General features: G+C 47.4%; 1 protein-coding gene across 2 annotated transcripts in view; it reads right to left on the reverse strand.

The window, feature by feature from the left end:
• Window positions 1-11,298: 11,298 nt before the first annotated feature.
• The window catches only part of EEPD1 (endonuclease/exonuclease/phosphatase family domain containing 1), a 109,408-nt gene continuing 101,516 nt past the window's right edge, over window positions 11,299-19,190 (reverse strand). For both annotated transcript variants that reach the window (XM_032871645.1, XM_032871654.1), the window contains exons 6-8: window positions 17,709-17,847; window positions 13,300-13,494; window positions 11,299-11,739 (exon numbers count right to left, since the gene is read on the reverse strand). In XM_032871645.1, the coding sequence (XP_032727536.1) occupies window positions 11,540-11,739; window positions 13,300-13,494; window positions 17,709-17,847 (534 nt within the window). In that variant the 3' untranslated portion in view covers window positions 11,299-11,539. The remainder of the gene's footprint in view (window positions 11,740-13,299; window positions 13,495-17,708; window positions 17,848-19,190) is intronic.

Here is a 19,190-nt window from a genome sequence, read left to right on the forward strand (position 1 = left end):
GAACACTCCACCCAACAGCAACAGAATGCACATTCTTCTCAAGTGCACACAGAACATTCCTCAGGATGGATCATTTAATCAGTGACAAAACAGGTCTTAGCAAAGTTAAGAAGACTGAAATCATACCAAGTATCTTTCCTTGACCAAAATGGTATGAAACTAGAAATTAGTAACAGAAAGAAAACTGGAAAGTTCACAAACATATGGAAATTAAACAACATGCTCCTGAACGACCAATGGGTCAAAGAAGAAATCAAAGGAAAATTTAAAAAAAAAATCTTTGAAAAAAATGAAAATGGGACTACAATGTATCAAAACTTATGGGATCCAGCAAAAGCAGTTCCAGGAGAGATGCGTATAATGATAAACACTAACACTAATTTGAAAAAATCTCGAACAACGTAACTTTACACCTCAAGAGACTAGAAAAACAAGAGAATAAGCCCAAAGTTAACAGAAGGAAAGAAATAACAAAGATCAGAGGAAAAATGAAGACCAGAAAAACAATAGAAAAAAAAAATTCAAAACTGAGAGTTGTTTTTTTGAAAAGATAAACAAAATAGGCTAACTTTTAGCTACACTAAGAACAAAAGAGTCAAATGAAATCATATATGAAAGGCATTGCGATTGATACCACAGAAACACAAAAGATTATAGGAGACTACTATGAACAATTAATATACCATCAGATTGGATAATTCAGAAGAAATGGATAAATTCTTAGAAAGATACAGATACAACCTTACCAAGACTGAATAAGGAAGAAATGGAAAATCTGAACGTAGACCAGTAATAAGTAAGGACACTGAATGAGTAATCAAAAATCTAAAAAAGAAAAATTCAGGGTCACATCATTTTCCTGGTGAATTCTACCAAAACTTTAGAGAAGAATTAATGCCATTCCCTCTCAGACTTTTCCAATAAATTGAAAAGAACACTCCTAAACTCATTCTGTGAGAATTACTCTGCTATCAAAACCAGGTAAGGATACTTGAAGAACAAAACTACAGGCCAATCTCCCTGATGAATACAGTTGCAAAAATTCTCAACAAAATTCAAACAGCAAACCAAATTCAACAGGACATTAAAAGGATCATACATCATGATAAAGTGGGATGTATTCCTGGGAAACAAGGATGGTTCAACATACACAAATCAAAAATGTAATAAACCACATTAACAGAATACAAGATAAAAATAATCTGATCATCTCAATAAATGCAGAAAAAGCATTTGACAAATTTCAACATCACTTCATGATTAAAAACCCTAAAAGTATTGGGTAACTTTTGTATCAACATAGACGGGACCGGAAGAGATTATGCTGAGTGAAATAAGTCAAGCAGAGAGAGTCAATTATCATATGGTTTCACTTATTTGTGGAGCATAACAAATAACATGGAGGACATAGGGAGATGGAGAGGAGAAGGGAGTTGAGGGAAATTGGAAGGGGAGATGGACCATGAGAGACTATGGGCTCTGGAAAACAATCTGAGGGTTTTGATGGGGTGGGGGGTGGGAGGTTGGGGGAGCCAGGTGGTGGGAATTATGGAGAGCACATATTGCATGGAGTACTGGGTGTGGTGTATAAACAATGAATTCTGTTATGCTGAAAAAAAAAATAAATAAATAAAATAAAAATATTGGGTATAGAAGGAATGAACCTCAACATTATAAAGACCACACATGACAAGCCCAAAGCCAACATCATACTCAATGGTAAAAGGTTAAAAACTTACCGTATCAGATCAGGAACAAGACAAGAATGCCCAGTCTCACGACTCCCATTCAACATGTTACTAGAAGTCCTAGCCACAGCAATCAGGCAAGAGCACATAAATAAAGGCATCCAAACTAGAAATAAAGAAGTAAAATTTTCTACATTTCCAGATATGATCTCATACATTGAGAATCCTAAAGATTTTCTCCACCAACATAGACTAATTAACATATTCAATAAAGTTACAAGATACAAAATCTAAATACAGAAATCAGTTATGTCTCTAAATAATGAAATATCTGAAAAAGAAAATCCCATTCACAATATCAAAAATGATAAAATACTTAATAGATTAATCAAGGAGTTCTATATATTTAAAACTATAAGACTTTCATGAAAGAAAGGGAAGAAGACACAAATAAATGGAATGATAACTCATGTTTATGGATCAGAACAATTTATATTTTCAAAACGTCCATACTACCCAAAGCCATGTGTAGATGCAATGCAATCCCTATCAAAATTCCAGTGTGAAAAGCCCAGGACACAGTGAAATTTTTTTCCCACAAAAATAGAAAAAATATTAAAATTGATATAGAACAACAAAAGACCCTGAATAATCAGCAAAGCAATCTTGAGAAAGAAAAAAACCCCAGAAGCATCACACTTCCTGATTTCAAACTATACTATAAAGCAATAGTAATCAAAACAGTATCCTACAGGCATAAAAATAGACACACAGACCAACAGAACAGAATGGAAGGCCCAGAATATTCAATGGGAGAAGGACAGTCTCTTCAATAAATAGTGTTGGGAAAACTGGATATCCATATGCAGAAGAATGAAATTGGATGTCTTAGATCATTCACAAAGATTAACTCAAAATGGATTAAACACTTAAACACAAGACTTGAAACCATAAAAATCCTAAAAGAGATCATAGGGGAAATGCTCTTTGACACTGGGCTTGGCAACTTTTTTTTTTTTTTTTTAAGATGTGAAATCAAAAGTAGAAGTAACAAGAGCAAAATAAATAAGTGGGGCTACACCAAACTGAAAAGCTCCTGCACAATAAAAGGAACAACAGAACAAAAAGACAAGTTTTGGAATGAGAGAAAATATTTGCAAATCGTATATCTGATAAGGAGTTAATATCCAAAATATACAAGGAACTCATGCAACTCAAGAGCAAAAAATACAATCTGATTTTAAAATGAGCAAAAGAAGTGAACATTTTTTCCAAAGAATACATACAAATTGCCAACGTGTATGTGAAAAGACATTCAACAACACTAATCATCAGGGAAATGCAAATCAAAACCACAGTGAGGTATCACCTCACACCTGTTAGAATAGTTATCATCAAAAAGACAAGGGATATTGGCAGAGATATGGAGAAAAGGGACTTGTACACTGTTGGTGAAAATATAAATCAGTAAAACAAGTATGGAAAACAGAAGGGAGGTTCCCCCCCAAAAAATAAAAAATAGAACTATTATAGGAGCCAGTAATCCCACTTCTGGATATATAATCAAAGGCAATAAAAATAGGGTATTGAATAGATATCTGCATTCCAATGTTCCCTGCAGCATTATTCACAAAAGCCAAGATAGGGAAATAATCTAAGTGTCTGTCCAAAGGTGAATGTAGAAAGAAGATGTGTGCATGCGCATGCAAACACACTGGAATATTAATCAGTCACAAGAAAGAAGAAAATCCTACCATTTGCAACAACACGGATAGGCTTGAAGGCATTATGCTAAGTGAAATATATCAGAGAAAGATGATTACTGTATGATTATCACTTATATGTGGGACCTAAAAAAGCTAAACTCATGGAAACAGAGTAGAATAATGGTTACCAGGGGATGTTGCTGGGGAGATGTTAGTCAAAGTATACAAACTTCCAGTTGATTCTGAAAGATTTAATGTACAGCACAGTGACTACAGTTATCAATATTGTATTAAATACCTGAAAGGTGTCAAGAGAGTAGATCTTAAATGTTCTCACCACAGAAAAGAAATGGTAATTATGTGAGGTTGTAGAGGTATTAACTAGAGGTTAACTAGAGGTGTTAACTAATACTACTGTAGTAATCATTTCATAGTATATAAACATATTAAGTCGTCACATTAAGGGCGCCTGTGTGGCTCAGTCAGTTAAGCATCTGCCTTAGGCTCAGGTCATGATCCCAGGGTCCTGAGATTGAGCCCTACACTGGGCTCCCCGCTTGGCGGGAAGCCTGCTTCTCCCTCTCTCCCTCTCCCACTCCCTCTATGTGTGTTCCCTCTCTCACTGAGTCTCTCCCTGTTAAATAATAAATAAATAGATAGATAGATAAATTAAATAAATCAATAAAGTCTTTAAGAGAAAGTCATCGCATTATACTCCATAATGTTCTCTGTGAATCATAGCTCAATGAAGCTCAGAAAAACAAGAAAACCAACTTCACTATTTGTGTGTGTGCTGGGTCCCAGACATCTTTTATGCATTTACAATCAAATATGAAAAACTACTCTTCCTTTTTAGTACAGGTTACTACACATATTTTTCTGTATTTTGATTTTTCCGTTTAATATATATCCGATTATTCTAAGATATGAACTCTCTAAATAAAGTTATGAGGGTTTGTTCTTTTAAAAAATAAGTGGCATTTCAGTGGATGATAATTTCAAGAGATTGTGGAATGCTGGAGATTATTTTTTCCAATATGGGAATTAGATAAACCTGAAAAAGTCCCAAACACCATTTATGTCAAAGTTCTCAAGAGCAGCAAATACATGATTATCTCAGGTGTAAATATTTCAAATTTAGATAAATCAGATTATTTGTTTCTTTTGCCCTTTAAAAATAACCTCTATCATATTTACTGTACTCCCCTGGCTAATCACTGTGTTTCTCCCAGGAAATTAAGTATCTTGGATCTTACAGGTCAATGGGTCTTCCTGGATCTAGGAAGACCTAACTCTAGAGTGAGTTATTTGAGCTCGAGGGAATTTGAGTGCTACTCCACAACTACCCACTAGAGGGACCAAGAGCTCTTCTTTCCCCTTCTCTTCTGGCTCTTCCCTTTCCCTATTTTATTTCAGGCTGCAGGAGGTCTAGATTAGACTAATCTTGCTGGTTAATCCTTACAGCTAAACCCAGAACTACACGTTGACTTTAAGCCATCATAATTCTTCTAGGAAAGATATGTATAACCCTTTCAAGAGCTCAGGAGAAGGACTTACTGAAGTCTGCAGTCCCATTCCCAAAATCAGGTGTCCTCTTGTGTTCAATTTTAATCTCATTAACGAGTTTGCCATAAAAATTCCTTGAGTTAGGCTAAAAACCAATATACGTACTCTGTGTATAAACACAGGAAGTGTATTATATGCTAAAGTATATTAAATACTATTTACAGTCTTGAGAGAGATCTTCAATAACATTTCATTGTGTTTGAAATAAGCAAATCTGTGAGATGAGAACAATTTGAAATTTAGATGCTCTTTTATCCTACCACAGCCTCCGAATACAAATACCTAAGACACTACTCAGTACAACCAGTGTTTTGCTTTTAGAGAAATAAGAGGAGATATTGAGGAAAGACATCAGATCCTCTGGCCGAAGAGATTTCTCAGCTCAACAGCTAACCACGGCTCACAGACTGAGGTCCCCACTGTTTCTGGATCACAGGCAAGGCTAGGGAATTCACAACTTCTGACCTCAAGCCCCACAGTGCTTTGATGTACCACACCTCTAGGGTGACTCTAGGTCTTCCGTCCCCAAGTACAGAGTACCCCAGGTACCTGGTAACAATGCACCTTCGAACCCTATAAGCTTCTGGACTGTCTTCAGATGAAACACTGGAAAGCACACAGAGGCCTTCTCCTTCATGACCCCATACCCCCAGGTACCATACCTATAAACTGGGATTCCCAAGCACCGAGGAGTTTAGGGGTTAGATAAGTGACTAGATTTGTCAGGGAAAGCCTAGGCTCTGAGAACATGAACATACTGTATGTTATGTTGACGATGGGAACTGGGGCCCTTGCCTCCAGGGTCTGTCTGGAAGCTGCCTGCGAAGGCTCTTGGGTCTGATGCTCCCATATATTCGCTGAGCCTAGTTGGCCTCAGCACTGAAACTACTCAGTCTGCATGCAGGCCCATGAGACCCCCGTGTGGTAAACGTGAGAAGATCAAACTTCTAAAAAGTTCTCCAGTAAATTAAAATTGAATAAGTGATGAACGATGTTCAGAAAAATTCCGGAGGAAAGTTCCACAAATTCCCAGAGCTCCAGCTGTTAACCGAATAGTGAGGATTTACTCAACATCGGTCTTTGAAACCTGGTCTTGTGTTCAATAATTAAAGTCGTGAAAAGACCCTGGCGACATCAGCAAGCCCGGGGCTCAGACACTTAATCCAACAGTCACAGTAACAATGCTTCTGCCGCCTGTAAACTCTGAGCCTTCGCTTGCTCAGCTCCCACTGATCTACAGAGACTTGGTACTAGTCACAGTTACTGTCCCCACTGAAGGAATCTCTTACCTAGTCATTAAAAGCCACACTGAAATCCTAATCAACTACCCTAATCAACATTTCTTCTTGATGTCCTATCTTTAGTATTATGTATAGGAGGCTCAGGCACATTTCTAGACACTTAAAGCGCCCCCCCCCCAACACTGGTGTTTCTCAAAGGGTGAGACTCAGGGCACCTTCATTGATTCTGCTGGGTCACAGGCCAGACCTATCCGCGCTCTATTCTCCGACTCCCTGGGTTAGGGCTAAGGAAACTGCTTGCCAGAAAGCTCCTGGGTGATCCTTCCATGTACCAGAGGGGGAGGCCCACTGCCCCCAGAAAGTGATTCTTCTTGTTCCACAACACAGAACACTTTAGAACAAAAAGTAAAGGGAAGGCCAGGAAAATGCAGTTCAGTGTGGCTGCTAGCTCCCAGCAAATTTGTGATATAGCTGGCCTCATCCTGGCATTTCCTCACTCACTGGCCTTGGGTTTTAGAGTTAGTGGTGGGGGAGTGGGGTGGATTTTTCTAGCCAGGAAAATTCATAGGATTCCTTAAAGCAGTGAACAGGGACAGTATCCTGTTGGCCCTTCTTTCCAGAGAAAACCGTCTCTGGGATCTCTGTTTAAAACCACCACCTCAGCCTCTCAGAGTCCAGAAGGAAGAAACTGCCACAGGAAACACAGTGGGCCTGGGCCCAGGGGCCAGACACCTTCCTCCAGCTGCAACGTCAGGCTCTGTCCAAGTCCGTGGCTTCTATGCGATCACACAACGCCGGCCAATTGTGCTCACGCGTCACAGTAAAACCCGAGTCCTTGCTGCTCACATCCCCCCACATACACTTAAATGACTCACCATAATGGAGGTCAGCAGGACGCTTAGGCATGTCCCTCTCCCAACACTGCCCATTGGCTGGAGCCCAGCCCACTCAGCAGACACTAACGGTTAAACATTCCACAACCACAAGCACCAAGGGAAACCTGCCTCATGTGGTTTGACCCCAGACTCGGGAAGGCACAGGCAGACCGGAAGGTCTTCAGAGGCTTTGTCTCTCTCCCTCTTGTCCCTCCTTCCCTGGCCACTGGGAACGACTGCCACCCAAGGACATGGTACTGTGGAGACAAAGCCCTTCTTCCCCATGCTCTCTTTCACAGACATTTGAACTTCATTGCTCTAATGGGCCTGAACTGTCCATGTTACCAAACCCAAACAGGCCACAGGCACCCATCAGAGAGAAAGGGAGGAGCTGGAGATACCCTAGGAGGCAAGAGTCAGAGGTCCTAGGATGCCCCAGACCACCCCACGGCCTTCAAAGCCTGTCCTGCACCTGCACCCTTGGCCTGCAGTGGTGAGGGGACCTGGCCACCCCTGGGGCTCTCCCACCTGCTTTCCTCAGTCTGTGTGCTGCTGGGGTAACACCAATGCCTAGGTCACTCTTGGCTACTCAGCCTCCCAGGTGGTTTCCAGAAAGCTGGAAGACCCGGCACAATCTCCCTGGCCTGTCCCTTTGGCGTTAGTCCCACCTGCCTTTGTCAAGGCCACTTATTTTCCACAGCCCTCTGTGTCTGCTCGACATGTCCCAGACCAAATGTCCTCCTTATCCCAGGGAAACCAGAGCCCCTCCTGTCTTCCCTTCTCAGTCTCTCAGCTCCTTCATCTGCAGGAGGAACATGGACAGTAGAACCAACCTCACTGAACCCTTCTGAGGAATAAAGCAGTTACAAGTGTCAAGTGCTTGGAACAGTAAGGAGCCAGTAAGTGTGGACAGGGATCATTTACAAGCAAGAGCCAGTTTAAGATTACGGAGTGCTGCTGAAGCCATGAATTCCTTTCCTTTGCAAGCAGACCCCTTGGCACTCTCACGCCACGGGCACTCACCTCCCAATCCCACAGACGGTGGAGACTCCTGCCAGGCGGGGTTCTCACTTACTCCGGTGGGACGGTGTCTGCACGGGAGCATCCGGGGAGAACTCAACCCTTAGATCTAAAGAAACACAAAGAAGTAAAGGACATCCCTCTGGCTCTGGAAGAATGCAGCCCGCTCTTGAGGGCCATGCCTATTTTGCTTCCTTTGACATCTTCCAAGCAGTAGTGAGGGAGTCCTAGCCTGGAGCCAATTATTTGTAGCACAGAGGGGCTTCTGTCTGCCCCCACCCCCTGCCGCTAAGTCTGGGGACAGTAAGGGATGGGGCTGGTGCAGCAGAATGGAGAGATGGTCCCCGGGGCCCTGCTGATTGGCTCCTGCGCAGAGAGAGGAGGGGAGCTCTCTGATCATAGCACCTCTGTGGGACAATGGTCATGAGAGGAAGATTCCACTGGGGCAGGAGGGGAAAGGCTGTGGTTGCCTGTGGTGCTCCAGGATAGAGGGACCCAGGGAGGATGGCAGAGCTTCCACTTGTCCCCTGGGACTTTGTGGGTCTCTAGCATGCAATTCCTTCACATCTCCTGCCCAAACCCACCTGCCAGAAACCGTTGTGCATCAGGGCTTTTCCAACTGGGCTTTTCCAACAAAGTGGGTTTGCAGTAGGGCCCTTCTCGAACAATCCTGGAAAGCAGGGGAAGGAAGAAAAGAATGGAGAGGGAAGGAAAGGAAGAATGGGAGAGAAATGTCCCATCTGAGGACGGAGCTGGGGATGGGTGGGAGGGAAGTCTGGAGAAGGTGAGGATTTAGAAAGAGTCCAAGGTTGGGGAGCAGATAAAGTCCATCCAATGGACTGTGGTTCAGCAATAACAAGAAAAGAGCTATCAGGCCACGAAGAGAGACAGAGGAACTGTAAATGCAGGTTGCTAAGACAAGCCAACTGGAAAAGGCTACAGACTGATTGCAACTATATGGCCTTCTAGAAAAGGCAAAACCAGGGAGACAGTAGAAGGACCAGCGGCTGCCGGGGCGGGGCGGGGGGAGGGTGATGAACAGGCAGAGCACAGAGGATTTTTAGATCAGAGAAAAATGGATATATGTCTTTATACGTTTGTTGAAACCCATGGAATGTACAAAGAGTGAACCTTAAACTATGGACTTCTGTTAATAATAACGTATCAGTCCTGGTTCCTCAGTGGTAGTGAGTACACCACGCTAATGCTAACAACAGGGAAAACGACCGCACCGCGAGTGTGGGAACTCTGTGCTTTCTGCTCTGGTTCCTTACCAACCTAAAACCACTCCTAAAAATAACATCTATTAATTAAAGATGGCAAAAAAAAAAAAAAACAACAACAAAAAAACAAACAAACACCACCAAGAAAAAAAGCAAAGCAAAATAAAACCCAAGTCAAAACCATCCCCCCTAAAGCAAAAACCAAGAAGGCTGTGGCTGGAACAGCAGCTCCCTCTGCAGACAGACCTGCCCCGCTGCAGGCAGTGCCCCCTCCCCGCAGACAGCCCTTCCAAGCAACTGCTTGAACGTGAGGAGCCAAAGCCAGGACCTACTCTGTGTCTGAGATGTGGCTGCTGCCTTCCACTCCACACCCCCTCCCTCCCTGCCTCAAATGGAGTGACCTTCAGTGAGGTCATTTAATTGGATTTCTTTTCCTTTACTTTCACGTAAGACTTGTCTTTCCATAGTTTTGGTGCAAAAGCCAATATGGCCAAAAGGATTTGGGGCAGCTGACTGGTGAATCCTGGTGAAGTCTGCTCTTTAGATGAGGCAACAAAAAATGGTCTGCTTTGCTGGGAAGCATCCTTTCCTCCCTGCCATGACCTTTCCTTCTAACCTGAGTGCTTTTGGTCCAGGCTCATTCATGTCTCCAGTGGCACAGCCTAAGCCCGAGAGAGGCACTACTCACCCCACCTCCCCCACTGGAGTTGGTCCCTCGGAGAGGCCCGGCCAAAGCCCAGGCACCCCCAGAGTACCTGGCGGACTTCCTTCCTGGGCCCACGATCAGTGACGCTCCTTGCAGCTGGCTGGTCCAAAAGACGGTCATTGGTGGAAACGGGTGTCTGTCACTGCATCTGGCCCCAGCCCCAGCCACTGGGTTCACACTGTGTGGTGACAGCAGTTTCTGGGTACTGGTCCACACTGGGTTTTCGGCGTGGAGGGAGGAATAAACCCTTGGCTTCTGTGGTGACCTGAAACAACTTATCTTTCAGGCTCAGGACTCACACATTCGCTATCAGGGTTGCTGCCTTCGGGGCATTGGTGCTGGCAAGCACAGACTGGACATGTGGGCACGGGCTCTTGGGCTGGGTTTGAATCCCATCTACTTACTGGTTATGCGACCTGCAGGAGGTTAAGTGTTCTAAGCCTCGGTTTCTTTGGAAATGGGTGTTATAATCTGGTCTCACAGGAGACCTAAGGGAGAACCATGCCTGCAAAGGAAGGGATACCTTGTGGCTGTTAACATGGGCTCAGCTCCCTGCCCCCGCCCCCAACCCCCACAAAAATGAAGCCTCCCTCAATACACCCAGGCTTAGCTTCCTGTGGATCTAGAATCAACAGACAGTCCTCAGAATCACTGTAGGGCGGCAGCTCTGGGCTAGGAACCGGACTGAAAATTGAAGTGGGTGGGGAGGGAGGGAGGAAAGAGGAACATTCTGGAATTCTTGCCTAGTGCAGGGAACCGACACTGAATGGCCAGAGACACAAATGGCGCTCAGGGGTCAGAAGACAGAAAACAGGCTGGGAGGGAGAAAGTCATAGGAAGATTTTATAGTAAACTCAGGGGGTCGACAGGGGTGTGGGAGGCATCTCTGCAAAGTAGGGGGTGTAAACGAGCAGTTGCCTGGACCACAGCCTCACAGAGGTGCCGGAACTGGGCACAAAACACCCGTAGGCGGGGGGCCCACCCCCGGGACGTTCACTGCAACCAGGCACGTTCATCTCTGTTTATTTTTTCCAAACAAAACTAAAAATCACCACTCAAAATATCTGAGAAGAGTGCTCAGCTCAGTCACAGTTTAAAAACTTTATGCAGTCTGCAGCCAGAGCGTCATGGACCGGTGGTCAGAGACGAGCGCTTCTGGCACGGCTCAGACCCGGCCTAGCAGCCTAAGACCACCCTCTCCGGCCCCATCAGCCCTGTCACGGTTCTGTGCATGCCGCCACCCAGGAGCGGCGGCCGGCCAGCCTGCGTCTGCGGGGGTGGATGGCATCCCCAGATTACAAGACATCTCGGTCCCCCACTGTGCTTCTGATGGGACCTCCCCCATGAGAGGTCCAAGAACGTCCACAGAGAAGGCAGGCCGGTCGAGGCCCAGGGGCTAGTGTTGTCAGGCCCAAGACCATGATGCAGTTCTGGCTCCGCGTCTTCACCTGGAAGGGTGGATTCCCCTGCCTGGGGCCCTCCAGACTCAGAGGTGGAGAGACCTCTGGGTGCCGTCATCGCTCGTGCTTAACGTTGGCTTCACTTCGCTCCAAGGTGACCCCGTTGCCGTTCCGAGGGCCTTCCTTCTTGCTCCAATCCTTTTCAGCATAAAACTCAGCGAGCACGGGGCAGTGCTCAGAAGCCACTCCGCCCCAGGACCAGTTATCGGGAATCCAAGGGTTCGTGAGGCCTTCTCTCACTACGGCCCAGTGACCTGGAGGGAGAGGGAAGAGAGACCCTGGGATCAGGCCTGGGGCTGGCTGGGGCCATGGACCAGTGGGTGGCGACCTCTGCTGCAGCGGGGAACCAGGATGCCCTGTCAATACCCCTCAGACACCCAGCTTGCCGGTGCCAACAACAGGTTTCGGCCAATGTGATCTTCTGGACAAGCGAGGGTTTACTGTGTAGGCACCGAAGTCCCCCGGAGGCTGGGCCTCCCACTCACCGCCATACCCATCGGCCTATGGTTGACCTCCTCCTCACCATACACCTCTTCTAATCTGAGCAACAAGAATAAATTTCCGACGCAGGGTCAAATGTCTCTCAAAGACGTGATATCTCATTGAGGTTTTGATTTGCATTTCCCTGACGATGAGTGATGTTTGAGTGTCTTCTCATGTACACGGTGACATTTTTTCCAAAGAAGTCCTACAAATTGCCTATTCAGTTCTTTCACTCCTCCCCACACCTGAGTTTCTAGAATTTCGCAGCAAGGAGACCGATGAAATCATTTCTAACTTCCTTCTGGCCCTGTGTTCTCTTTTGATGACAGCATGCCCTCCTGGCACCCTGAGCAGCCTAGGCAGCCTGGGGCCAGCCTCTGGCGAGCAGCGCCTTTCCACAAACCGTGTCTCACTGAGTTGGATGATTGCCACTCCTCCTGAGACCCATTCCTTTACCTGCAGACCCGCCCCCAACACAGTCCAACAGGAAACCAACACCCAGAGAGAGGAGCAAGAAGCTGGTGACGCAGCCTGGACTGGAAATTCTGCTGAGGAGTTCGGTGCTGGCTGCCCACGAGGTGCTCCCAGGCCAATTCCAAAACGGGTGCTTTCACAGATTTTAAATGTCTCACTGAAGTAGAATATGGATAACATGCTGGGACTTCGCAAAGCGGCCAGGCAGGATGGAGAACCACAGTTTCTGTTGTTCATCAAAAGACACTGCCTGTCACTGCCCTGTTTCTGACTAATATTTCCTGGCCCACAGTCAGCTCGGCAGGCCACTGGTTTGGGGGCTCCTGGGGCTGCTTTGCTGCGCTGAGATTACCCACCACACCCCGGTCCTCATGAGGTCCGGGTAAAGCATGTCTTGCATCCTACCACGATGCTCTGAGACGTGTCCGCTCGTCCTCAACGGCGGCTCGTTGGGGCACCGACAGCACTTCAGGAAACCACAGGCCACAACATAGCGCCTGAATATGAGGAGGCTTGAGGAATGCTTGCTAAATGACCAAGTGTCCTTAAAATTAGAGTAAGGTATGGGCTCCTCTCAGAACTGGTACTCTGCCGGCCTATAACCAGGTTGCCCCTGCTGAAGATCAGTGAATGCCTTTTCACCATTTTTCATGGCCCCCTTCACTCCTCAGAGTGGCTGTTTGAATGATGGTTACAGAGGAGCCTAAACCATATATAATCCTGTAAATCACCCACAGAGGACATAGGAGAACTCCCGACCAGAGTCATCAAACCAAAGGATCTGGGATGATCAGTTTGGACAAGTCTCTCTTACAACGTTTCTGAGCAGGAGAAAGACCGAGGGATTTCTGCTTTACCTGTGAAGACCTTCTTTAAGCTTTTACTGATCCAGATGTTGTCTAGAGACTTCGAGCCTTGGGGATTCTTGGTGCTGATGTTGGTGAAGGTGTGCGCAGGGACCAGGTGGTAGAATTTTTCTTTCCTCAAGATATCACAGTCACTGCTCTCAGGACCCTGGCCAAAGTCCCCTAAAACAATCATGTCTTTTTCTCCTGCAGGTGGAAAGAAGGAGAAGCAGGCATTTAAGAGGTGCTGGGAGGTCAAAACAAAACTGATCACAGCCCATAAAGTGGGATCTCGATTCTCTGATTGGACTCTGTGGGGTCAGGAGTGCATCTATCTGGTTCTCATTCTTCCAATTTTTCTAAATACCTTGTGCAACCAAGAAACAAAAAAAAACCCCAAAAACAAAACAACAACAACAAAAACTCCAACATGCTCACAAGACTTTAAGAGCAGATTAGTAACACGTCTGGAAAAGGGGAGCTGGAGGATGCAGAGATCACCCCTGTTCCAGCTCATGTGATTCAAATCTCGTGGCAGAAAAAGCCCGAGGTTCTTGACTGGATATTTCATAAGAGCTTGACAAACGTTCATTGGGCGCAGTGGAGAAAACCATGCAAAGATACAAGATGGTGGCCATCTACATGTCAAGGAGAGAGGCCTCAGGAGATACCACCCCTGCCCACACCTTGTTCTCAGACTTCCAGCCTCCGGGACTGTGAGGAAATACATTTCTATTGTCTAAGCCACCCAGACTGCTGTATGTTGTTATGGAGGCCCTAACGGACTAATACAGGGCCAGAGTGGAAATGTTTTCTCTTTAGAGTATTTAGAGTATTTCTACCATTGTTTGATGTACATTAGAGTAAGTGGAATCATCACAAAGTACTTCCCAGATGGAGCAGACATTCCAAGAAGACACTGGACCCCAGCTAGGCTCTTGGATTCCCATTATCTTTGCCTAACCATCACTTCCTGTCTCCAGGTTCCCTCAGGGAAGCCACATTATTGTGGGGAGCAGGGTTTCCGTCCTAACTAGCAAGGGAGGCTTTGAGGAAAGCAGTTCATGAAGGAGAACCAAAGGTATCTGAGACACTCAACAAATTTTTTTCTTGAACACGAATATGTTGCAGCAATAATTGCTAGAGGCAAAGAAATCTGAAGTGAAATAACACAAGCCACTAGCTGAGGGCACTCGGGCACTGCAGTGGTCACCCCCACCGCTGGAGGCCAAGGGGAAGGAAGACTCTCCCGAGGCCCCACTGTGTGATGGTACCTCCACGCCACATCTCGACAACCTTGGTGCCCAGAGCAGGGCAAGCTCTCGCTGTCTTGAGAAATCAGTGCCAACCTCAACAGGAAAGCAGACCTCAGAACTCCTACCCGACTGGTCTAATGCCCATCCAAGAGCCCTCACCTGGTGCGGGCCCCTCTCCGTAGGTAAGGAGCTAAGTCTCTGAGAGGCTGAATGGCTCGCTCCAATGCATCACACCAGCCCTCCAGTCCCCGGCTCTTCACAAAGCACTAGAAACAGCAGAGCCACAGGGACATGGTGGTTGCTCGTCACAAAATCCCCCATGCCTGGAACAGGGCCTGCTGCCTGGCAGACAGACAGTCGATAAACACGTATGCAATGAACTCATGAATGAGGCGTAAGGAAAACCCCAGAATGCAGATGGACTCTTTGAAAGGAAAGAACGATGCTATATTTATTAAATGACAAGAAAAACTGACGGTTAAGAGAACGGAGGCAGAACATTACACACAATGGGAAGTTTTCATTGGGATGCACACCTGAAGAAGTCTGGGCCACAAAGGCAATTCTGAAACCAGGCGAGATGCTGGTCTCAAAGGTCAAAAAACCCAGCGCTGTGTAACTTCAGGAATGAAAATAACAGCTCCTTTTCTGAATGGGCACATCTGGATCCCCCACGACTTCTCTGCTTTCCGTTAAATTGGTGGCACGGAGGACATCAACATGGTCCTTGCCTCTGAGAAGAAGAGGCCTGAACCCTCCAAGAACACCGTCCGCCTGGGGTTCCCAGGGATGGGCTCCTTGGTTCTCAGGAGTGAGGGGAGAATGCCTGGGGCTGATTTCCTCAGATAGTGACAGATTTGCAGAATGCCAGGGGCAACAGCAGGAGCTGGTCCCCACTGAGGGATGGTCCAACCCAGACGCCAGGCATTACCGCGCACCGTGTTTCAGTCTAGCAGAGTTCACAGAGTGAGCCTCAGGGGGTCTGAAAGAAGAACACTCCGACAGAGGCCTGGCACACATGCTCATGTCAACCCAGACACACATTCCAGACAAAGGCAGAAAGGCCCAGAGTTTGCTAATCAAATTGCTTCTGTTTGCTCTGATGCAAGGCTGTGGAATAAAAAGCTTTGTCTTTGTTTTAGCTCCGCCACCTCTGCAAATAATGGATTTGCCCCTGCACCTGGGGCAGGCTGGAGGGCTTCCAGAACCCCTGGGTCTGCTGTGTCACCCGTTCACTGGATATCAGAAACACAAGGGCGCAGGGAACAGGAGTCACCATCCATGTCTGGACAAGCCAAGGTGAGCCAGGCTGTAGGTCAACAGTCCCTTTGGCAACTTGGTACAATGACCTGCTTACTCTCTAAGTGTCAGAAAGAAGCAGTGAGATGTTACCAGAGAAGTTATGAACCAGAATTCCCGCTTTCTGCTTCTACATACAGGCAAAGAAGGGCTTGAGGTGGAGAATGATAGAAACGTCCACAGATTTTAAAAGCCATCAGGTCATCCTTTTTAATAGGTTAGAAACCAGATGTGTGTGAACAATTTCCCACAGGGATGCTTCTTGGATGGGGTCTCTTGGCTTAGACTTTTTTTTTTTTTTAGCCCCCCAAACTCCTAAGTAGAATGTTGGCCACAGCACATTCTGGTTCAAATGTAAGTTGTCTATCAATGTTCAGAGCAGCATTCCTCCCACCAGCCACAAGATTGAAGCTGCCCAGGGATCCATCAGCCAGCTAGTGGATAAACGAGTGGAAATTCAGTAGAGACAGACAACAGAATAAATAGTATCGGGCCTGAAAAAGGAAGGAAACTCTGACACAGACTACACGATGGATGAACCATAAAGACCCAATGTAAGCGAAGCCAGCCAGAAAAGGACAAACACTGCCCAATTCCAACTTAGCAGAGGTACCTGGTGTAGCCGAATTCAGAGCCAGGAAGGAGAAGGGCGGTTGCCAGGGACTGAGAATGGGGGCAGCAGGGAGTTCATGCTGAATGGGCACAGAGTTTCAGTTTGGAAAGAAGAAAATGTTCTGCAGACGGATCGAGGGCGTGGTTTTAAGACTATGAAAATGAATTTAACACCACGGAACTGTACACTTAAAAATGGTGAAGACGGTCAGTGTCATGCCGGATATACTTTACTACAACCAAGACACCTTTTTAAGATGCAAATTTATAATGTGACTTAATTATTTTTATAGCTGGATGCTCATGAATCACCCATGTGGAGGGACTGATCTAGCATGCAATAGGCTTAGAAAACTAGAGAATATCGGCGAGCATGGAAGAGAATTCCAGAACTCCAGCCAGAAACCCTCACCTAGAGAAGGGCAGGGCTCTGAAGAACCCCACCAAGCTGACAACAGCCCAGTCTTCACAGCAGCGTCAACATTTCCTTCCCGGTAAACCCTGCACACAAGAACTTTCTGTAAGGCTGGGCCAGAGCCTGGACCAGAGCCTGGACCCAGAGAACTGACTCCCTCCCGAAGCTCTGCTCTTCTCAGTGTTCTGGTATTTTCTGAGTCAGTTCCTGCCTGCTAAGCCCCTACTATGTGCCTGGTTCATCCACAGACAGTCACCGTGCCCACCGGGCACCCCTGGGAGGTGAGCACCGGCCATCCCCCGACCAGACAGGCTTCAAGTGGTGTGGGGGGCTCGTCCAGGTCCTACCACTATGAAGGAGCAAAGATGGACAACCAGATTTCCTGAGAGCACCAGGGCTCCTTCAGGGTCACCCGCATCCCACCAAGAAGAAAAAGCCTACATGTGCTCGTCAGGACTTCCCCAGTCCCCTGTCACCCATGGTCTCTCTCTCACAAGACGAGCACGTGTGAGTCTGTAGGTGGCACCCCCATGGGGGCAGCTGAACCAGGAGGACTGGTCACGAGGGAAGGTATCCTCCCTTCCTCCCCCCACAATCTTTCCATCAAAGGGAGGCTAGAAGGGCCCCAAAGCTGATACCACAGGACATGTGTGGTAGACCCGCCGAGACAAGAGGTCACTATGCCCAGGGATGGTGGTCTTCTGCGCCCTCAAGATACACCACTGCCGACAGCCAGGTCAGCCTAAGGGATGGAAGAGATGCTTGGAAGAGGCCACTCCGTGCCTGCCCTTCAGAAGTGGAAGCTGTGGGCCCAGTCACGGAGAAAGAGCATTTCCTACCTTTCAGGGTTTCCTGCAAGGTCTGCACAAAGCTGGCCAAGCGGTGGCTGTCGCTGTGATTCCTGCTCGGATTCTCACTCCCCGGCAGGATCAAGGCTGCCAGGTGAAGGTTCACAAGGGTCAAGTCGTTACTTCCCACCTGAGGCGAGAGGAGACAAAGCAGCAGGCACAGGCTTAGACGTCCCTGTTTCCCATGTTTGTGACTCCTCACTTACCAACAGCTTCTTGCACCATGCTGACAATGGCGAACGCAGACCAGGCTGGCTTACACCCCAAGGGTTAAGGTGGTGGATTTTTTTTCCTGAGGCACCCAGAGGACTGAAACCTATCTTGTTTTGTCAGTCCACCCCCACCCCGATATCACATCCCTTACTCCAGCTGAGGGTCTGGAAAACCAGGCACATCTGGAAATGTCAGGTTTGGGTTTTTGTTTTTTTCCTTCTAAGCAACGATGGAGAAGGAGGCAGCAGCAGTTCTAACAGCTGGTTGTTAACCAAGACTGGGTTCTTACCCTCTAGGGCAGGCTGAGGTCCCTCTGCCAGGACCCTCTTCTGGGACCCACTTCCTTCCCCAGCCCACCCACCCCTCTGCCTTCTTTCCCTCCAGAGACTGCTCTGCCCTGACGCTCGCTTTCACCGGATTTCAGAAGTGTCAAATGGGGAAGGTGGCCGAACCTCGGCAGCACAGGCTATGCCCAGTCTGCACCCCCAGGGCGCGTGCCGCGGCTGGCAGGTACAGGAACACGCAGTCAGCCAGTCTCCTGAGTATGGCAGCCTTGCTCAGGGTTTGGCAATCCCGCCCTTCCATTTTCATGGCAACAAACACTAGACACTGCTGGGGAGGAAGGGGGTGTAGGGGAGCCCCTGGGAAGTGGAGGCTGCCAGTTTCATCTTACACATGTGACCTTGCTTTGCCCACCCCCACCGCCCCCGGGCTGGACCGCTCTCAGCAGCGGCGGCTCTGACCACAGAGGAATCACCATGAGGCCACAGCCTGGGAAATCCAGCCCGGCAGGGGGCTGAAGGCCTGTCTACGCATTTTGAAGGATCTGGGCCAGCAAATGAGGACACGGTAGCATTTTCTCATTGGCCACTAAAAGCAGCCAGCCTGTGAGAGACATTGGTGGCCTCGTCAGGTCAGAGCAAGTATCACCACTTTACATAAACGAGAAACCCAGTGTGGTGTGAGGGGGACCTAAAGATGCTAAGTGGCTGATTTTCCACCTCAGTCTCCTAAGCACAACCTGCAGACGCCCCAGGTGTGTGGGCGCACACAGAACCCCAACAGCCTTGCAGCCACGGGCAGGAGCTAGGGCTAGACCCCCACCAGAGCCAACGCGGTGCCCCAAACATGGGCTGCCCCAGCCAGGGGCTGCCAGAGACCACGCTGTGGCTGGAGGGAAAGCTCAGGCTCCAGAGCCCCTCTGGAGCACACAGAAGGGGGTGGCGCTCAAACACCCAGCAGTGGCTTGCTAGGCTCTGT

Source organism: Lontra canadensis, unplaced genomic scaffold (genome assembly GCF_010015895.1).
Source record: "Lontra canadensis isolate GAN:19392208 unplaced genomic scaffold, GSC_riverotter_1.0 scaffold2, whole genome shotgun sequence".
Taxonomy (NCBI): domain Eukaryota; kingdom Metazoa; phylum Chordata; class Mammalia; order Carnivora; family Mustelidae; genus Lontra; species Lontra canadensis.